The 20,702-nt window shown below is 34.3% G+C and overlaps 2 protein-coding genes across 3 annotated transcripts; both read left to right on the top strand.

Annotated features, from left to right (window-relative positions):
- The first annotated feature begins 7,732 nt into the window (after positions 1-7,732).
- Positions 7,733-11,983, top strand: LOC148583914 (Pentatricopeptide repeat (PPR-like) superfamily protein). Of its 2 annotated transcripts, none has more exons than XM_088510437.1 (3): positions 7,733-11,084; positions 11,240-11,395; positions 11,540-11,983. In XM_088510437.1, the coding sequence occupies exon 1, from the start codon at positions 7,862-7,864 to the stop codon at positions 10,508-10,510; it is 2,649 nt and encodes an 882-aa protein (XP_088366563.1). In that variant the 5' UTR covers positions 7,733-7,861; the 3' UTR covers positions 10,511-11,084; positions 11,240-11,395; positions 11,540-11,983. The 2 variants fall into 2 exon arrangements, with proteins under 2 accessions (XP_088366563.1, XP_088366562.1); XM_088510436.1 differs by having other exon boundaries at positions 11,509-11,983.
- Positions 11,984-13,821: 1,838 nt separating this feature from the next.
- On the top strand, positions 13,822-16,966 carry LOC132189376 (Mannose-binding lectin superfamily protein). The gene is made up of 7 exons (XM_088510438.1): positions 13,822-13,974; positions 14,073-14,285; positions 14,600-15,064; positions 15,330-15,560; positions 15,647-16,027; positions 16,127-16,348; positions 16,474-16,966. The coding sequence occupies exons 1-7, from the start codon at positions 13,972-13,974 to the stop codon at positions 16,768-16,770; spliced, it is 1,812 nt and encodes a 603-aa protein (XP_088366564.1). The 5' UTR covers positions 13,822-13,971; the 3' UTR covers positions 16,771-16,966.
- Positions 16,967-20,702: the final 3,736 nt, after the last annotated feature.

Below are 20,702 nucleotides of genomic sequence, written 5' to 3'. Positions count from 1 at the left end.
CTGAGTTCAACATTTTTTTCTTAAAGAAATATCAATCCAAGTAAAAAATCATTTTATTTATAATTTAAAATAACCTTTTTTTTTGTTTAAGTATATTCAAAACGATGAAAACCATAGAGGGAAGAGCCGAAGAGGGTAGATCTTTACCGCTATAAATAAGGACAAAAGGTTTGAGGAAAAAAATAAGGTGAAAATACAACCATATTGAGGTGTACTAGTGTACTACCTAGTCGGTGCAATATGAAAAGTTTGAAATATAACTGGTTAAATTGTAAAAAATTAAAAATTTGAAAAGGTGTATTGTCAAAATTAAAATTTTGAAGGTCGAATTAAAAAAGGTCCAAAACTTTGAGGGATAAAATGTAATTTTTCCTAAAAAAAAATTGCCAAACAAGTCTTTATATTATGAAACCTCAGTAGTTGAATGATTAGGTAATGATTCCGGAACAATGTAAAATCAGAAGCTATTGAGGTGTCTATTAATGTAACATAAACTTTTCATGCTTAACCTAATCGGGCACCCACTAATACTATATACTTGTACCCTTTCGCTTTGTTTGCACCTGTAAATTGTAATCCCTCCCGTGCCATCAATCACTCCCTCTCTCGATTTGTTATTCTCACATATGACAAAACCTTATCATGTGTGACCGTCGGTGTCCCAAGCTTCCCCAATTCCTATGGTCGTATGTCAATGCGTCGGTGCCATGTGACATGTCTTCCACCCCTTTTTTTAACCCCTTCTTCTTGGATGAATGACATTTTGTTTTTTTGTTTTTTTTTTGCAAATATTTATGAATTATAAGTTTACTTGATTTAACACAACTAATCATAAGAGTACTCTAAATTAAGTTAATTGTCAAAAACAATAATGACTGAATCTAGTTTTGATAGTATGCCTTAATATAATAGTGGTGGAGAATTTACGAGCAAAGACAAACGCAACTATCTATTTCATATTTTTCATTTTCGTCAGTAAGGTAGGTTTACTATAAAACTTAACTGTCAGAAAGTCGTCAAGAACGAAAAATCCGACAAAAATACTATTCCATGGAATTTTTTTTTTTTTTTTTTTTTTTTGTTGGTAAATTGAAATGAATTGATCTCAATATCATGCCTCTTCTTTGTATTTGTTGATGCCACAAATCTGCGATAGTGTTTAATATGAGTTTGCTCTTATCATAAATAGTTTTGAAGTTTTTAATGATGTTTGCTTCTATATATATTTTTAAATCCGTAAAATTTAATTTAGACCATAAAATGAAGATAAGCAGGTTGGTTTTTTCTTTTTATTATTTGTTTCAGTTCCATCTTAGTGTATAATTGAAGTTCCATCAATCAATAATATTATGACTTATGAGTATCTGTTAACAAATCAAATCACGTCCCCAAGAAGTAGCTCAATCGGCTGGGACCACGCTTAATGAAGCGGAGATCACTAGTTCGAATCCCCCTCCTCTTCCTTGTGTGAACATGTAAAAAAACAAAAACAAAACAAAAACAACATCAAATCACATGCCGACAAATATCCACAAATTGTAAAAGAGGCAAAAATGAAACATTTTTCTAAATTAATTTATCCTCAGCATTATCGTTTACAATTGTTCAAAATGCACTCAAGCTGGCCGACAGCAAGCCATTGCTCGATTACTGTGGGGACTTCGACCGCAGTCCACTACTTGTAGAGCAAACTTCGGGTCTTTTGTGTACTTAAATCCTGTGTCCTAATTGCCAAAAAGAGTCTCTTACTACATCTTTTTCTATTGCTTCCTTAATTCTCACTCTTTTGCTTTCATTCAACATGGTACCTATGTCAGTCCACCTTGCTCCTAAATTATCTCAAACATTTGTCAAAAAGTGTTTGTAGAAATTTTTTTTGTACCTAGGACTAGCACCTTTTATTCCAGCTGTCATGACAACTCATACAAAAAAATGGTAAATCTAAAAATAACTTCACGAGTAAATATCACCCTTTGAGCTTTTAAATTTGAATTTTAGCTTCTTAAATTTGTCGAGGATTTGAAATTAATCATTTTGTCAAATAAAACAACATTTGTTAGTGTCACCTAAGCATTTTTGTTGTATTTAAGAAAATAATTAAAAATATACATATAATTTTAAAAAAAATGCTATAGTGCAGTAGTGAGTAGAGCCACCACAACTACAAATAGAACATATAATCTCTTGCTACTTAAAACTTTTATGGACTAAAAATAAATTTTTTATTGCACTATAACATATCTCTATATTTTAATTTGAAGCGACGTGATAATAACGAAACTCGCTTTTACTGGACGTGAAACACAAAAAGGACTAATTTGTTGGGAGGGAAGTAAGGTACCAAAAACTCCATTTTCACTAACCAATAGAATTCAAGTCGGTGGCACTGAACTTCTTTATTTTTTTTTTCTCCTGGTGTGTAGAAAAAGCAAGAAAGTGGCTTAGAGGCTTCTGCGAATCTTCGTTTTGGTGGTCCTATTGTGCTATTTTATTTTACCTACTCTTGTTTTGACGCATTATAATTAAAGGTGTAAATTAAAAATAGCCCGAGATATCGCCATATCGGGCCAAAACGGCTCGTCAAAAAATAAATAATTGTCGTTGAGTAACCGAAATAATTGTTACCGACCAAAATTGGAGGCATTCAATAGTGGAATTAATTTGCTCCTCAACAATATCATGTGACTTTGTGTAGATTTTTATAAATCTATAATATATAAAAATTATAAAATAAAATACTTTTTGTGAAATAATATTTAACAAAAAGAGATATAATTAAAGTATACAACCTTAAAAATCTATATCTAACGTTTACAGTATATATTTTGATTATATTGACTTTTTAATTATAACATACATAATAATGAGTTCGTATAAAAATATATTATATTATACTACTACAACTGAAGTAAAATTCTAATTGATAAAGGGCTATAATTTGGGCAATACTAAGAGGGAATGGCTATGTATCCATAATTCATTTGTTTTAGGTAACTAGACCTTATACTTTAAGTTGTTTCGAACAGATAAACTTCGCAATTCTCTCTTTATAAGCTGCCTTGAACCGCTAATTATAGAAGATTTTTATTCAATTTTAATACTTTTAACAGTGATTTAATTTAATTTTTTTTTTAAAAAAAAAAAAAAAAAAAAAAAATAGAAAAGGAAAAGCTTTCCTCTTACTCTTATCATTTTTTTCACAAATGCTATGACCCATTTGAATATTTGATAGAAAAGCAATAAGACATCCTTTTTTATGGGACCCATAAGGTAGGTGGAACCTCTGTGGCAATGGTGTTGCCAGTATTAATCAAGGCAAGTGTCAAGCTATCCTAAACTCAATTATTTTATGATTTAAATTTTATTTTGTTTATTTAATAATGTATATTTTATCTTGTTATTTAAACATTTAGATGAAGTAATAATATATTTATCTTGTGATAATAAGTATATTATTAAAGTTTAAACACGTTAATAAAAAATTTTGAAATTCAATTAATGACAATTATATGGGATCCTTACCTCCAAATGGCTTTTACATATTTGTTTATGTATAATTTTTTTTTTTATATATATATTTTTTTCTCTTTTCTTAATCATTAGTTTGTATAAATTTAACATTGAGTAAGTTGTCGGCAAGGGGACACCGTTCATGCGCCGTTCGTTTCTCCCTATTTTCAAAGTACACTAGTACATCACCCGTTATTAATTAGGTCCGCTAGATCTCCGTTCCGTTTACGTCGGTGCCAGCCGTGCAGTTGTCCCGAGATGGAGCAGTCAACCGCATCACTTCTCACGTGTAGCTATCATCACCATTGGAACGCCAATTGGACCACGTGGAACGGTCCAGCTCTGTTTTTGGACTAGGATACCCTACTAATTATTATTATTATTATTATTTTTTATTGCTTTCAACAGGATCAAGATCCACGGCATTGCTTAAAAAATTGATGGTGAGCCTACTGGATATGATAATGACTGTATAGGATATGATATCATAAGCAAAGAATATAACAATCTCCAATGGGCATGTGTCCCCCTCCATTTCTTTTCTATTTTCTCTTCTTCTTTTTCCTTTATTTTCTCACGCTTTTTTTTTTTCTTCTTGTTTAAACAAAAATGATTCAATACAGTAAAAGTGTATATCCATGTGCAATGATTCACAAAAAAATAATAGTCACATTTACACCATCAGTCAAGTTATAATTAAAGTTTCATATTATTATTTATAAAGTTCAGTCTCACTTAATAAAAAAGTAAGAAAAATGCTATACATCACAAATTTTCTTTTCAAAAATTGGTTCCCAAATAATATATCATCATCTTATGAAATTTATTATTTTAAAAAATGTATTACTAACTCATGAGATGAGATGGTGAAACATAATTTGAGAATCAACTTTTGAAGCTACTCCTTGGGATGGTCCCCAATGAGTAGCTCAATCGGCTGTGAACCACCTTTCATAAAGCGGAAATCACTAGTTCGAATCTCTCATCCCCCTTCTCTTGTGTAGACATGTCAAAAAAATTAAAAAAATTAAAATGTTTAGCATTTCTCAAAAAGTAATGTAAGATTTAGCATCTATAAATTATATTTATAATTTAATCATGGGTAATTTATTTTTTTAATGCGAAACTAACTTTTTAAGATATAAGTAATAGAGAAGTGTGTGGATATTTGCTTGAAAAAAAAAAAAAAATCTCATTTTATAGGTTGAGCTATATTTTGAATAGCTTGTATAATTTATGAGCAGTCACCTTTGAAAGTGATAAATTTTAATGTAATTATTTGTTTTAAGATTTGGCTTATGTACTGTGAATAAAATAATTACAACACATTATGATAGTTTTTTCAACAATTCATATTTAATTCTAAGTTTTTCTTGAAAAAGATAGACTGAAATTAGATATGGATCATTAAAAATTGTGTTGTAGTGTTTTTTTTTTTTTTTTTTGACCACACCTAAATAGCCAAAGCTTAAAACAAATAATTACATTAAAATTTAGCTTGAAATAATTGGTTAATTGAACTGGACATTTTACATTCTATTCTTGATGTAGGGTCAGTGAGAGAACCCTTCGTCTCTCAATTACTTGCATTTCACTTTTCACATAATTCACTATCTTACAATAATTGCAGCACCCCAAGTGGCAATAATTTGTCTTTGGGGATTAACCAAATATATATATATATTCCAATAAATATTGAATGGTGGAGTAGATATATATTTAGTACATGAAAGATGAAAATAAATAAATAAAAATAATAATAATAATAATAAAAAATAAAAATAAAAATAAAAAAAAAAAAAAAAAGAAGAAGAAGAAGATAATTATTGATCGGACAATCTTTTCTTTCTTTGCCTTTTATTACTTTGAAAAAGAAAGAAGGCAAAAAAAGGCAGAAAGAGTATCAGATGATGTATTAGTGTTGGATTATGTCCCACTCCACTAAAAAACACAAATTATAATATGGAATTTACCCCATTAACCTTCCAAAATGTTCAATCTCCCATCCATAGGCCATTGTTAATTCTTTAAGCTTTGGAAAATATGCTACCTCTTTCCGTATATTCTTTCCTACTTTGGACACACAGGATCTAGTTCTGGCCAAAATAAAATTAGAAAAAAAAATAAAATAAAAGACAGACCAGGATCTAAGTTAAAAATATTATAAGCTTAGCAAAGTTTTATTTCATATTGAGTTGAGAGAATTTTATTTGCAAAAGTATATTTTGGGCAGCCGGGCTGGTTGACGCATAACGACTACGAGCCATCTACAAGATAAGAAAATGACTATCAAAATAGTGTCGGCCAGGGTTTAATGATTTATAGAAGGAATATATAATCGAGAGAGTTTTTAAGGAGAAAGAGACTCTTATTTCATTTGGGGACGATGATCCTCTTTTATATTAAACTCATTGTTTAACTATTACCCCGTGGATTTGTGATTATGGAGGCTCTTAGGCTTTTTAACATTTCTAATGAGTATGCCTTTATATTAATTGGGTCCGGAGCTTATTTATGATATTTTCACTTAAAACTAATTGTCCAAAATGTATGTCATTGTCACATACATTTTTAACCAAATTTTGCATATATTTTTAAAACTATATATGAAAACCATATTTATTTTAGACAAGTGTTAATTTAATAAACTGAATTAATTATTATTTTTTTTTTTACAAAAATGAATATTCTTCCCACACACCAGGATTGAGGCCCAAGAAAAAAATGGACTCGTGAAATGTACATGGGCGGACAGGTAAGAACTTCAGCACTTCAAAGTCGGGCATTCCTGGCCCATTTAGCTACGCACTCGGGAGTTTTCGTATGTTCAAATTCGGGTTTGCAATACTTAGTATTAACGAAAAAAAAAGGGGACATGAATGAAAATTACTCAGAAAAAAAATAGAAGAAAAAGATTGAACATACTCTTGAGCAATCAATTTCCTTTTCTTTTTTATGGAATATTCTTTTTTGCCCGTTATTTCGTTAAGGGGAGAGAGTTCATGGATTAACGGATTTGATTCAGTAACCCTCACTCTGTTAGACACACATTCTTATACTTCTGAGAATAAAATAATATTAGTAATTCAGGTGACAGTGGTTAAAATACAGTAGACACAACCTATTTTTATTGCTTGTGTGCTCGTCCTTCTTCGTTAGGCTGGGTTCGGCCAACTTATAAGACTTTTATCGAGAATAGACCTACTTGGGTTGGCTAAAATGTTGGAAAGGCCTACTTCTTAGGGGCTTATTATTTGGTACACCAAGAAAAACGAGTTCTTTTGAATTCGACTAAAGTTCCTCAAAGTGACAAATCTTGCTTAGACTTTGAATAAACATATTAAAATTTTCCAAATTTGATTGCACATGGCAAGCTGAAGGGTTTTCTAAAACCCTGTAAATGCTTTAAGAAGTAACAAGTTACTATGGTGGTACATAGGATTTCTAAACAAATGAGTCCAGTTTACCCATTGGACTAATAATTAGTCAATAATATAAAGTCATATGTGGAGATAATTTAGGCCAAATAAGAATGTGAAAGTTTACTTATTGGCAAGATGAAAAATCTTTTGGTTATGAGGCACTAGAGATTGTGATATCAATTTTGTTTTAGACCCTCTATATCTTTTGGTGTCGCCTTTGTGTTTTTTTGGATATGTTAAGGTTATCGGAAATAATAGTGGCTATAGTTAATTAGTTGTCTTATAATTTTGCGCAAGTAATCATGGAAATGCTATAGTTATACATGTTATGGTGCTTGTTTAAGGTCGACCGACATGACACATCAAGTGTCACTTAAGTTCGGTAATCTAAGTGTTTAAGGTAAACTAGTAAGCTATTTTTTATATTAAGTTCAAAATTAATAAAATAAGTTGATGATTATATATATTTCTTGAAAATTTCTAAAAGGTTCACCTAAAATTAATTTATGGGATACGATAAAGTGACAAAAAAAAAAAAGAAAAAGGAAAATTTTAAATTATTATTCGAGTAAAGGTAATAGAAATGATTTTTTTTTTAAAAAAAATTTCTGTGGAATTTATGGCTAAAAATAATTAGATTAACGATCATTAAATAATTAACCACAAAGATAAAGATGTAACAATTTCAAGTCGTTCAGCCCACTAAACGACAAGCAAAAGTTGTAAGCTGTAACTGGATTTCGGATAACGCCCAAAGCACCAGTGGCGGGACCCTGAAAACTGCTGAGTGCTGAGCATGGCACTCAATTTCCAGCCCCATTTTCTTCGTCTTCGATCTCTCTCTGTACGTTACCCTCCAAAAAGAAATTTCGAACAGAAAAGAAAGAGAGAAATTGTTCAATAATTTCAACAATTCGTTGGGTTGAGCAATGGAGAACCTAATCATACCCTGCAACTCTAGCCGTCCCATGCCAATCCCATCCAAGCTAAGAAACCAATCCAAGTTCTCACCCAGACCCACTATCTCCTTCACCGAAACAACACACTCAAAGCTCACGGACGCTTACGTGAATTACCTCCGCAAAAGTGGGCGCCTCAGCGAGGCAGTAGCCGCTCTTGAGTCCATTGCTCAACGCGGGTCCAAGATAGAGCCCAAGACCTATCTTAATCTGTTAGAGTCTTGCATTGATGCGAATTCTGTTCAACTGGGTCGGAAGCTTCATGGATGTATTGATTTGGTTAAGGAGGAAAACCCGTTTGTGGAGACTAAGATTGTGAGCATGTACGCGAAATGCGGGTGTTTGGAAGATGCACGTAAGGTGTTTGGTGAAATGCGTGAGAGAAACTTGTACACTTGGTCCGCGATGATTGGTGCATGCTCGAGAGAGCAGAGGTGGAGGGAGGTTGTGGACCTTTTTTATTTTATGATGGAAGATGGGGTTTTGCCTGATAATTTTTTGTTCCCAAAGATCTTGCAGGCGTGTGCAAATTGTGGGAATTTTGAGGCCGGGAAGTTGATACATTCATTGGTGGTTCGACTTGGGATGAGCTGTTCTAGTCGTGTTAACAATTCAATTTTGGCTGTGTATGCAAAGAGTGGGAAAATGAGTTTGGCAAGGAGCTTTTTCGAGAACATGGATGAGAGGGATAGGGTGACTTGGAATGCAATGATATCTGGGTATTGCCAGAAGGGTGAGAACGAGGAAGCTCATAGATTGTTTGATGCAATGCGTGAAGAAGGGGTTGAAGCGGGTTTGGTGACTTGGAACATATTGATTGCAAGCTATAACCAGTTAGGCCAATGTGATGTTGCGATGGAATTGATGAAGAAGATGGAGAGTTTTGGAATAACTCCTGATGTCTTTACTTGGACTTCTATGATTTCAGGGTTTGCTCAAAACAACAGGAGAAGTCAGGCATTGGATTTCCTTAAGGATATGCTTAGGGAAGGGGTTGAACCAAATGGGGTCACAATTGCAAGTGCAGTTTCAGCATGTGCTTCTTTGAAATCACTAGAGAAGGGGATGGAAATCCATTCTTTTGCTGTTAAGATGGGTTTCATCAATGATGTATTAGTTGGGAATTCACTCGTTGACATGTATTCCAAGTGTGGAAAATTAGAAGCAGCTTGGCAAGTCTTTGATATGATCTTAGAGAAAGATGTATACACTTGGAACTCAATGATCGGAGGCTATTGCCAAGATGGCTACTATGGTAAAGCCCATCTTCTCTTTATGCAAATGCAGGAATCTGGTGTGCAACCTAATGTAATCACGTGGAATGTAATGATCTCGGGATATATACAGAATGGAGATGAGGATCAAGCTATGGATCTTTTCCAGAGAATGGAAAACGATGGTAACATTAAGCGGAATACGGCTTCATGGAACTCTCTTATTGCTGGTTACCTGCAAATTGGGCAAAAAAACAAGGCATTAGGAATATTTAGACAAATGCAGTCTTCCCGTGTTTTTCCTAATTCAGTTACAATGTTGAGTGTCTTACCTGCTTGTGCAAATTTAGTTTCAGCGAAGAAGGTAAAAGAGATCCATGGTTGTGTAGTCCGTAGAAGCTTAGAGACTGAACTTTCTATTGCAAATTCTCTTATTGACACTTATGCCAAGTCGGGGAATATAGTATATTCAAGAACCATATTTGATGGAATTTCGTCCAAAGATGTTATCACTTGGAACTCATTGATTGGTGCTTATGTTTTACATGGTTATGTAGATGCTGCACTTGATCTCTTTGATCAGATGAAGCAGTTTGGATTCAGACCAAATAGAGGTACGTTTGCAAACATTATATTTGCTTACAGTCTTGCTGGAATGGTGGACGAGGGGGAGAAAGCTTTTTCTAGCATCACTGAAGAGTATCGAATAATACGAACTTTAGAACATTATTCAGCTATGGTAGATCTATATGGCCGTGCAGGTAGGCTTGCAGATGCAATAGAGTTTATTGAAGATATGCCCATTGACCCTGACTCCTCTACTTGGTCTGCTCTACTAACTGCCTGTAGGATTCATGGTAATATTGGCTTGGCAGTCCGTGCGGGGGAAAGTTTGCTCAACTTAGAACCAGGGAATTTTTTGATTCACCAGTTAATTTTTCAGGCATATGCTTTATGTGGAAAGTTAGAGGATGCTTCAAAAATGAGAAAGCTTGAAAAGGAGAATGCATCAAGAAAATCTGTAGGGCAATGCTGGATTGAAGTTAAAAACACAGTCCATACATTTCTTACAGGTGATCAGTCCTCGGATGTGGAATATTCTTGGATACAAAGAATAAAGAGAAAGGTCAAGGGACCTGATACTCAATATGGGCTTTGCATCGAGGAGGAAGAGAGAGAAGAGATAAGTGGAGTTCATAGTGAAAAACTCGCATTGGCTTTTGCCCTTATAGGCTCTCCTGCGCCTAAAGTTATAAGGATGGTAAAAAACCTGAGAATGTGTGATGATTGCCATAGGACAGCCAAATATATCTCTATGATGCATGGATGTGAAATATATTTGAACGACTCCAAGTGCCTCCACTATTTTAAGAATGGGCATTGTTCTTGTAAGGATTATTGGTAGGGTAGGAATAAAAAAAATGTGGAATTTGGTCATACTTTTCAAAAATCACAAAGGCTTGCTGGAGGGTTCAAGATGGCTTCAAGCTGCCAAGGATCTTGTTATGGCATGTAAGTGAAAAAATGTACTTAAATTTGAATTCCCTGGCTACTTACATTTCTTTTGACTTGTATCAAACAACTTTACTTGAATCTTCAGATGTTATTTCCGTCTGCATTTCATGAAACTATAGCTGATTAGTAGGCTGGTATGCTGGGCAGCATAGAGATTCCAATGTGTTCACAATTCTGGCAGTTTCTCACAAGGAGATTTGTGCCTATGTCGGTCAAGTCCATTTGTTGACACAGCATCTGTTACTGATTGTAATGGATTTCACAATGATAGAGAGATTATGTAATATCCTTTCAAGAAGTTCTTGTTTCATGAATGGCCAGTTCTCTCTCTCTAAGTCATTATCTACATGGTATGGATTCTTTTTACTAGTCACACGACAGGAATTGTTTGATGCCCTTTAGGAACAAAGTATATCGTGTGGACATGAGTCTTCTTTCATCTTCAGTCACTGTGCATTATGCCAGTTAAGTTCTCCTTTCTCAATTAATTGTTACTTGATTCTACTTCTATCTTAATACTCATTTATTCTGTAGCTTGAAATCATAAAGCATTTGGTCAACCAACCACTTTAACTATATTTTCTTGTCCTTTCTCACAAAACTTTCTGCCATTTTGCAGGTCCATATCATTTGATAAGGAAGCTTTTTTGAAAAAAAATTGTGTTCTCTTACATTTGATATTCTTTAAGTGGGAAGTCTGATAAGGACAGCTTGGTGGTTGAACTGAGTAATTAGCCACATATTGTCCCGCATAGCAGAGCTTCTTATGGAACAGGTATATAATTTGAGAAGTAATTCTTCTTACCCTGTTCTGCAGTAATTTGTGATGATACTCACTTTGTTATCGTCTGAAGGTCAAATTAATTAATTAATTTTTATTATCCCCAGTGTATCTTGACTCACTTCACTGGCTATATAGATCAAGAAATTGCCTAGGGCCTATGGGGTCAAAAAGTGCATCATTTCACACCACAAAGAAGGGCTGGTGGGATATGAACAGGGGAAAAATCCTTCTCATCAGGCAAATACTGTGGCGTGGTTGTCTGATTTGCTTGAAGATAAGGTTTTATAGAGCCGTGGCCCCTTGTTGTAGAAGTAAGTTTTGTGAATTCCTTGGCTTGGTAATATCTAGAGGTTCTTAATACATAATTGGGCGAGCATGCAACAATCAATTCAACATTATGATGAACTCGAGCCAAATCTAAATTTGTTCAAACATGTAGACAAGTCTTCTTTTAGTTATTTTATTGTGAGGTTTAGAGGTGTGATATATTCTGGAAACTATTGTTTCAAGTACCCAAATTTTGGCTGGGACTGAATTTGTATTAATTACCCATTATGCAATTGCTGAAGTTTTTGTAACAATTCGTGCTCATTCAAGTTTTCTAGTTGTCTTTTTCTTAATGATGTCAGATATGAATGAACAAGTTTATCAATCCCTTTTTTGGGCATCCATTGGGTCTCCGCTATGGATTTGGCTTACCTCTGGTGATTAAATAACTAGAGATTTTTTGTACTTCAAATAAACAGTTAAGGTTGCAAGATTGGGGCAGAACTCAAACAATGGTAAATACTAAAATTCGTGTTGCAAAAAAATAAAAGTAAAAACAAAACTTGCATCAACGATCAACATAATGTGTGATTTTTTTTTTTTTTTTAAAAAAGTAATAATAAAATCATGTTGTTCACAAAAAAGAAATTAATATTATAAATGAGACTTGACATTTGCTTTCACCTAATTATCTATCTACACCCATTATGAAGGAACCAACGGAAAAAATACTTTAAGAGGTCTTAGAGGTATGATTAGCTATGTTTGCCAAGAGCCGGGCTGGCATTGTAGCTGGAACGGCACTGTTCCAACTACAGTGCCAACTGACAAGTGGCAGCAAAAATTGAGTTTTTCATATTAATTTTTTTTTTAAAGCAAAATATTAAAAAAAAAAAAAAAAAAAAAAAGAGGAGAAAGATGGGGTGGTTCCAGCCACCCCTGGCCTATTTGGGGGTGGTCGAACCACCCCCATGGCCAAGGGGGTAGTTCGGCCACCCCCTTGGCCAAAAAAAAAAAAAAAAGAGGACCGGGTGCATTTCGGGGTGGCCGAACCACCCCCAAGGGGCTGGGGTGGTTTCGGCCACCCCACACCAGCCGTATGGGGTGGCCGAAACTACCCAGCCCCTTGGGGGTGGTCCGGCCACCCCCAAATGCACCCGATCCCTTTTTTTTTTTTTGGCCAAGGGGGTGGCGGCCACCCCCTTGGCCATGGGGGTGGTTGAACCACCCCCATTTTGGCCAAGGGGTGGCTGGAACCACCCCATCTTTCTCCTCCTTTTTTCTTCTTCTTTTTTTTTTTTTTTTTTTTTTTTTTTAATATTTTGCTTTAAAAAAAAAAAAAAAAATTTTAATATTACAAAGTCAATTTTTGGCACCGTACATGTCAGATGACACTGTAGCTGGAACAGTGCCGGCTCTGGCTAGGGGCAAACATAGCTATTGTTTTATCAAATCACTTCCTATAAAAGGTTTAAATTTTGTTAATTCACTTCCCGAGGGTTCAAGTGTTATCAAATAGATCTTTTTGTTTATTTTTTGTTAAATTTTTAATAGAGTTGTCACATCATACTTGATCAGAACATACGTGTCCTCTCTAATAATAATAATAAAAAAAAAAATGAAGAAATCAAATTATAAATATAAATATATATACAAAAAAAGGAGGGAAAAAGAAAAGAAAGATTGAAATAGATTTTTTGTTTTTTGGCTCAGAAATAGAATTAACATTAATAAAGTTGAAAAGCTCTATTTAATGGGCGGGAATCCTATCTGGAATATGAACGGACAAGTTCTTGGAACGATGGTCGTTGCTTGAACTTGGCGCATCCTAGGAAGGCTGGAAGCAGCGAGATTCAGCTTTCAAGTGCGCAAAACCATGTGTAAATCAATGGGGCATGATTTGACGTCTGATTTGCCCACCATTTTCACACACGCGTTCCAATTATTGGAAGTCGGAGAATAAAGGGGTTTCCTGCTTGCTAGCTGGCCCCTTTCTTGAATTCCTGTGTCCTATAATATAATTGACTAATTCTACGATGAAAACACAAACAAGAATGAGAATATGCACAATGCTCTTCCACCAAAAGACGATGCTCCTTTTTCTTCTGGGGGGATTAAATGGGGGCATCTGGTTCTCTGCTATTCAATGTTTTCCCTCCGTAGTGGAGCCAATATTTTATACACCTCCACAGTCCACACGCAAACGCCATCCTTTTGGCTCTCATAAATTCCTCCCCCCATTTTGCTTACATCTCAGAGTGCGCAACGCTCTCACATCGCTTGCTCTCTCAATCTGAAAAATGGTATGTAATGATGGTTTTACATATGATATATATATATTACTCTGTTTTGAGTTGAGGAAAGTTGGGTAATCGGTTGGAATTTGATGTTGTTGCCGCAGAATTCGGAGGTGTCCGCGAAGAAACCCATATCAGTTGGGCCGTGGGGATCTCAGCAAGGGTTGAATTGGGACGATGGAGTTTACTCAACAGTGAGGCAATTGGTAATAACTCACGGAGCCGGCATCGACTCCATCCAGATTGAGTACGATAAGAAAGGGACCTCCATTTGGTCAGACAGGCATGGTGGAAATGGAGGCCACAAAACAGACAAGGTTAATCATACTATTACTGCCCTTGTTTTAATCACTTTTAGTAATTAACCAAAATATTAATTTGACATTACAGGAATTACTACTGTATAAACAATGAGACATTAAAAATATCTGAAACTATTAGGTTCATTTGGAAAAACCTTTAGATGGTATTTTTTACTTGTTTGTTGTGATGTGAAATAAAGGTGAAAGTAGTTTTAAGTGTTTTGTGTTTTGAATTGTTTGTTAATGCTTTTGCTTATTAACTAAAAAGCCAAAAACTACCCTAAAAAATATTGTCAAACAAGGTTTTCATAAGTATTTACGCCTTGCAGGTCAAGCTTGATTACCCGGATGAGTTCCTGACTTCAATACATGGACACTATGGTACCTTAAACGAATGGGGGCCTGTCTTTGTTCGATCACTGACTTTTGAGAGCAACATGAGAACATATGGACCATTTGGTATCGAAAAAGGAACATATTTCTCATTCCCAATGACTGGGGGCAAGATTGTTGGGTTCCATGGTAAGTGCGGCTGGTATCTTGATGCAATTGGTGCTTATTTGAAGCCGATTGAGAAAGAGTATCCATCCAAAGCTTTGTCTCAACAGTCGCAAAAGTATGTTGCTAATGGGACTGAGAAGGTTGGCTTCTCTGTAATACAAGGGACTATAGGTGAAAGCTTCGATATAGTTCTTGCTGTAAGACAAAAGGATGATTTCGGCAACCCCCTACAGAATAAAGTTTCTAGGGAAATTTCTAGTCTGGAAACCAGTGATTTGGGAACTAAAGGAAAGGTGGACCATCTTAATTAGTTTTCTTTTTTGTTGAAGTTTTTAAGTGACTCACATGGATTAAGCACAATCTTAGCCATGTGTATATAAGCTATTGAGAACTCTCCCCTTTTAAGCCGGTTTTTAAGGCGAGGTCTACAACGGACTTGTAAAGGGAGGGTGCCCAAAAGCTTGTATACACATAGTTAAGATTACGTTTAAACTATGTGGGACACTTATATGTTGCACACAAGAAGAGGTTTAGACTACTAATTAAGGTTCATTTCAGATGCCAAGTATTGAGAAGGTTCCCTCAAAAGTTGATGGCGTGGTAACATTTGGGCCATGGGGTGGAAATGGTGGGACTGTGTTTGATGATGGCATGTATACAGGCATTAGACAGATTAATTTGTCTCGCAATATTGTTGGAATTGTATGGATAAGAGTTTTGTATGATTGCGATGGGGATGACATATGGGGAAGCAAACATGGGGGCACTGGAGGATATAAGAATGAAAAGGTGAATCAAGCTCTTTAATTTCATATAGAATTTAAATTATATCTTTGGTACCTATTATCAAAATTTCTTATGTGCATTTTCTGCAGATAGTGTTTGATTATCCATCTGAAATCTTGACTCATATAGTAGGCTCCTATGGCCCTATAATGTACATGGGGCCTAGTGTTATCAAGTCACTCACTTTCTACACCAATAAAGGGAAGTATGGGCCATATGGAGAAGAACAAGGATCCAGCTTCACCACCAAATTGAAGGCAGGAAGGATTGCTGGAATCCATGGGAGGAAGGGTTTATTCATAGATGCTCTAGGGGTACATGTTATAGAAGGGACAGTAATGCCTCTGCCTCTGGCTGTGGATTATTCTCCTTCCAATGCAAGCATGCCTTACGAACCCCCGATTTCTGAGGTAGATAATTCGCAGTGGTCAAACAAACTTGTATTAACAAAGAAAGGACCAATTGAAGAGGTAATCTATGACCATTTCCTGCATGCCAATATGCCTCTAACAAGGAAAAACATTATATGGAGGGTTTTATTTACCAAAGGATTGCTTACTTTTTTCCAGGTTGCTTTTGGTGTGATAAAAGAACCAGCCCCATGTGGACCAGGTCCATGGGGAGGGGATGGAGGGAGACCATGGGATGATGGAGTTTTTTCTGGGATCAAACAGATTTATGTGACAAGAGTTGCAGAAGCCATTTGCTCCATTCAGCTTGAGTATGACCGAAATGGACAAGCTGTTTGGTCCATCAAGCATGGGGGTAATGGAGGAACTGCCACACATCGGGTACTCTTAATAAGCCATTTCCTTGTTTCAGAGTGTCCGTTGATTATGGACAAAATTTTCCTTCAAATTTTATCTAATCTAATCTTTTAAACTGACATGTGATCAAAATAACGTGCATTCTGCAGGTAAAACTGGAGTACCCGCATGAAGTACTGATCTGCATATCTGGGTATTATGGTCCAATCACCAGTGATCAGCGGCCTAAAGTTATACGGTCACTGACATTTTATACCAGTCGAGGCAAGTATGGTCCGTTTGGTGAGGAAATAGGAACATTTTTCACATCAACCACGACAGAAGGCAAGGTGGTCGGCTTCCATGGGAGGAGTAGCTGCTACTTGGATGCCATTGGTGTCCATATGCAACACTGGCTTGGAAGTCAACGGCCTTCAAAGCCATCTATCTTTAAAAGGTTCACTTGATCAAAAGCTTTCCATCAAACAAATATGACAATGATTTTATTGACATTCATGCGCTATAAATCCATGTTCAAGTTGGTCGATGTTTTAAACCAAAATAAAATGATTTACCATCATTCATAAACCATAGAATAATTATATGTACCCCAAGGTCAATAAATTATGTATCGACCCTAATGATGTCTGCTTGATTGAGACCGTTTCAGTTTTTCATAATTTTTTATTTAAGGTGGTCAGTTTATATATAAAACTTAGGACAAGGTTTTCTTCCAAACTAGATATGAGAATAATTTACACCCGACTCTAAGACATGAGATAATCCTCTTCTCTCTCAAACCCTAATCTAGATATGAGCATATATAATTTGATCTTATATATCTATGATACAAAAAATGGTTTTAGCAATCAAGTCTACTGAGTATTATGGCTTCTCTTGGGCTCCTAGAATGATCCAGCAAGATTTCGACCCGCCATCCATGAAACAACTGCAATTACTGGGCTCCAAGGGTTTTCTTAGTATGGGTCTTCCATGTGGACCTATTGGTTAGCTAAACAAGTAGAGAGAGAGAGAGAGATTGTTTCTTATTGGACCATGATCGGGCTTGGCACCCTATGTGTAACATTCCAATCCTCAATCCTATACTGAGAAGATGATTAGCCACGTAAAGTGAGTAAATTATAAAGGAGCTTATAGGTGTTAAGTTTCACATTAGTTCCTTATTAAATAAGACTAGGCTTTATAAGTAATTTTAGCAAGCTCTAATTGCAATTTAACTAGTCATTTTTTAGTGATAATAACACATGTATTTTTTTTTTATTTGCACAAGGAGAGGGAAAGGAAAATGGAGATTCAAACTAGTAATCTTCGTTTCATGGGGCGTAGTTCGTAGCCGATTGAGCTACTTCTTGGGGATAACACAGATGTAACTTGCACTTTATTCTTTTACAAATTTATGTGACATTTATTATGCTAGCCACTAAATAATTTAATTTAATTTTGATTGATGCGACAGTGCACATGATCACTTATATCATTTTACAAGAGAATTATAATGAAAGTTGTACTCGAAGCATTTTCCAATCATTTAGGCTATGTTTGGCAAAGGAGTGGACTTAGGAAGTGGAGTGAAACTGTAGCAGGTTTGATTGATGTGAGAGAAAAAAGTAAGAATGTTTTGTATAAAAAAGTGAAAAATTTTGTTTTGTAGTGATTTTTTTTATTATTATTTGAATAGTAATAAAAAATGATTGATATGATGTAAAAAGTAAGAATGTTAGGGTTGATTTTGAGAAATTTTTTTTGAAATTTTTGGTCCAGTCCCGCCCACTCCTTTGCCAAAAGAAGAAGTAAAGTCAAAAAAAATTGTCTCTTTCCCTTTTTTGTTTCGAATTATTTCATTTTTTTTCCCTTGGAAAATAGATAAAAAAGAGTGGGGGTGGTTGACCCCATAGCCAATCGAAACAAGATAGGGTGATCTGCTTTAGCTTGTAGCCTTTTACTTTTTTCTACTTAGATGAACCAAAACAAAGACAATTAGAGGTATAATAAGAGACTTAGGGATTCATTTTTAGGCCCCTATTGGTGTAGGCTAGATATTTAAAAACACAGAGCCCAACACAACACTCCATAATCTTGTAGTTCTTGCTTAATTTCTTGCATCACACATCAATCGACGTAATCTTGTTTAGATTATCATAAACAAATCAAAAGGTAATTAATTTGTTTATTATTATTTTTTTATAAAAAAAAAAAAAAAAAAAAAAACACACACACACACACACACATTTTTTGTTATTTGTCCTTTCCCCCATTTTCCCTAAATGGAGTTTTTTTTTTTTTTTCCTAGTAGGGTACAGTAATTAGTGTAAGTGAGAGTACAGTAAAAAAAAATGAAGCTTTTTATCGAAAACAAATATCATTTGGTAATGTTTCTGATAAATATTTTAACAAAAAAAGAAGAAGGTATAATTCTGATAAAAGATGCTTCTATTAGTATCAATTTTTTGGAGCTTTCGTTCCATAAGTAGTAGTTGATAGCAAAGGTCGGTACCGCGGGCTCTATGAAATCGATTGGATTATGTAGAGATTCCTTCGACACAATATAGGGCATCCAAAGGATCTTAGAGACCCACCATAACACGAAAATCATAATCTTTTAGAAAATGAATTTCTATTCGAAGATTGAAAAATCGAATGGATAGGTTAGGACCGGCTCAATACATTTTGGGGCGAGAAATGTTAGGTGTTCTTCTAGTGTTCTCCTGGTGTTTTCCCAATTGTGATGTCACTTTTAAAATTACTAATAGATTAAAAGTCAATAATGATAATCTCAAATTTAAGGATAATTTTAAAATACACATCACAATTGGGAGGACATTAAGAGAACATTAGAAGAATACCTAACATTTCCCTTTTGGGACTGAAGGCGAAATATTTAAGTGAGACATTTTTCTTAAATTTAAATATTAATTAAATAATATTTAATTGAATATTATATTTTTATTTAAAAATTATTATTCTCGTCTTTTGGAATGCAAAATTACTTATTAAGGTTTTATATTCAAGTTTTTCTAATACTTAAAAAAAAAAAAAAAAAAAAAATCACTGATGAGATATGAAATGATTTTAAGGACTTAAACAATTAGTTGTTGGAAAATAATAAAATTTTAAGAAAAAAAAATTCAAATTTGAATAAGACTTGAATCCAAAAATAGAGAGAGAAAATATGAACTTGTAAATATGAGTTTGTAATTGAATAAAATATTTAAAGACTTTTCATCTTCGTAACATTTAATTTTTTTTTTTTTAAGGGTCATTTAATTTTTTTAAGTTGAAATCCTATCATAAATTCATATTTTATGGACAGAAGCAACCTATGTCTCACATCAGAAAGAGAAGAGGAAGAAAAACTAGTATCTCAAATAATGACTATCCAATTGCCAGTTGAGACTTGGGATCATAATTTATTATTAATTTAAATTGTGATGGGACTCTTTGGCTGCTCATCACAAGGCCCAAAATATCTTTAGTTCCTCATGATAATTTTATTTAAGAATGACTTTGATGTTAATATATTATTTGATTTCCTCATTTAATGTTATCAATTATTATAATATGATAGAATGGGGAATGCTAGGTATTTTCCTAGTGTCCTCCTACTCTTGTGTGGATATTATTTTCTAAAAAAGTAAAAAATAAACTTCCCTTATTTCACTTACTTTGTTTTTAGAAAATTATATGCACCTAAGACAAGAATAATACTAAAAGAGTATCTAACATTTCCCTGTTGAAAATTTTAAAAGAATTTCCAACATTCCATTCTTGAGCCTAGGGCCGGCTGGAGCCCTAGGTGGCCACCTAATCCCGCCTAAGGCTTCAGCCGGCCCTAGGTTCACGTTACCCTGTCAATTTGAGATCCAATTCGAGATTTTCCTTGAGAGATGTCAGGAAAGAATTAAAATGTGATAATATCTATTCATACAAACACAGAAGAAAATACAGAAGAAAACTCTCTATTGATTCAAACGTTGTACCTGTGGGATAGGGATAGAACAAGAGGAAAAAGCCAAAAATTTCACATAGTGCTTGTGACCTAAAAATGAAGCTGATTTATTTTGTACCATTTGCTCAGTGTGTCAGATTATCTATCCAAGATCAAACCTATGGGAGTATGGGACTTGAGGAAAAAAAAAAGAAAAAAAAAGAAGAGGAAATTGAAAATAATAAGTAAATAAATCGGCTATAGATTCAGATGCCTATTATTATTATTATTATTATTCATTTTCTTTTCAGGTCAAGTACTGTAAAGCCTAATGGTATATATATAAAAAATTAAAAAATTAAAAATTAGAATTTAAGTTTATAAAAAATAATAAATTTAAATAATTTAAGTAATACTTTATTAATCATTATTTCAGAAAGTGAACTTTTATTT

Source organism: Corylus avellana, chromosome 9 (assembly GCF_965113065.1).
Source record: "Corylus avellana chromosome 9, dhCorAvel1.hap1.2, whole genome shotgun sequence".
In the NCBI taxonomy this organism is placed as follows: domain Eukaryota; kingdom Viridiplantae; phylum Streptophyta; class Magnoliopsida; order Fagales; family Betulaceae; genus Corylus; species Corylus avellana.
Note: the sequence above shows the minus strand (reverse complement) of the source record. Positions and strands in the feature narration are given on the sequence as shown.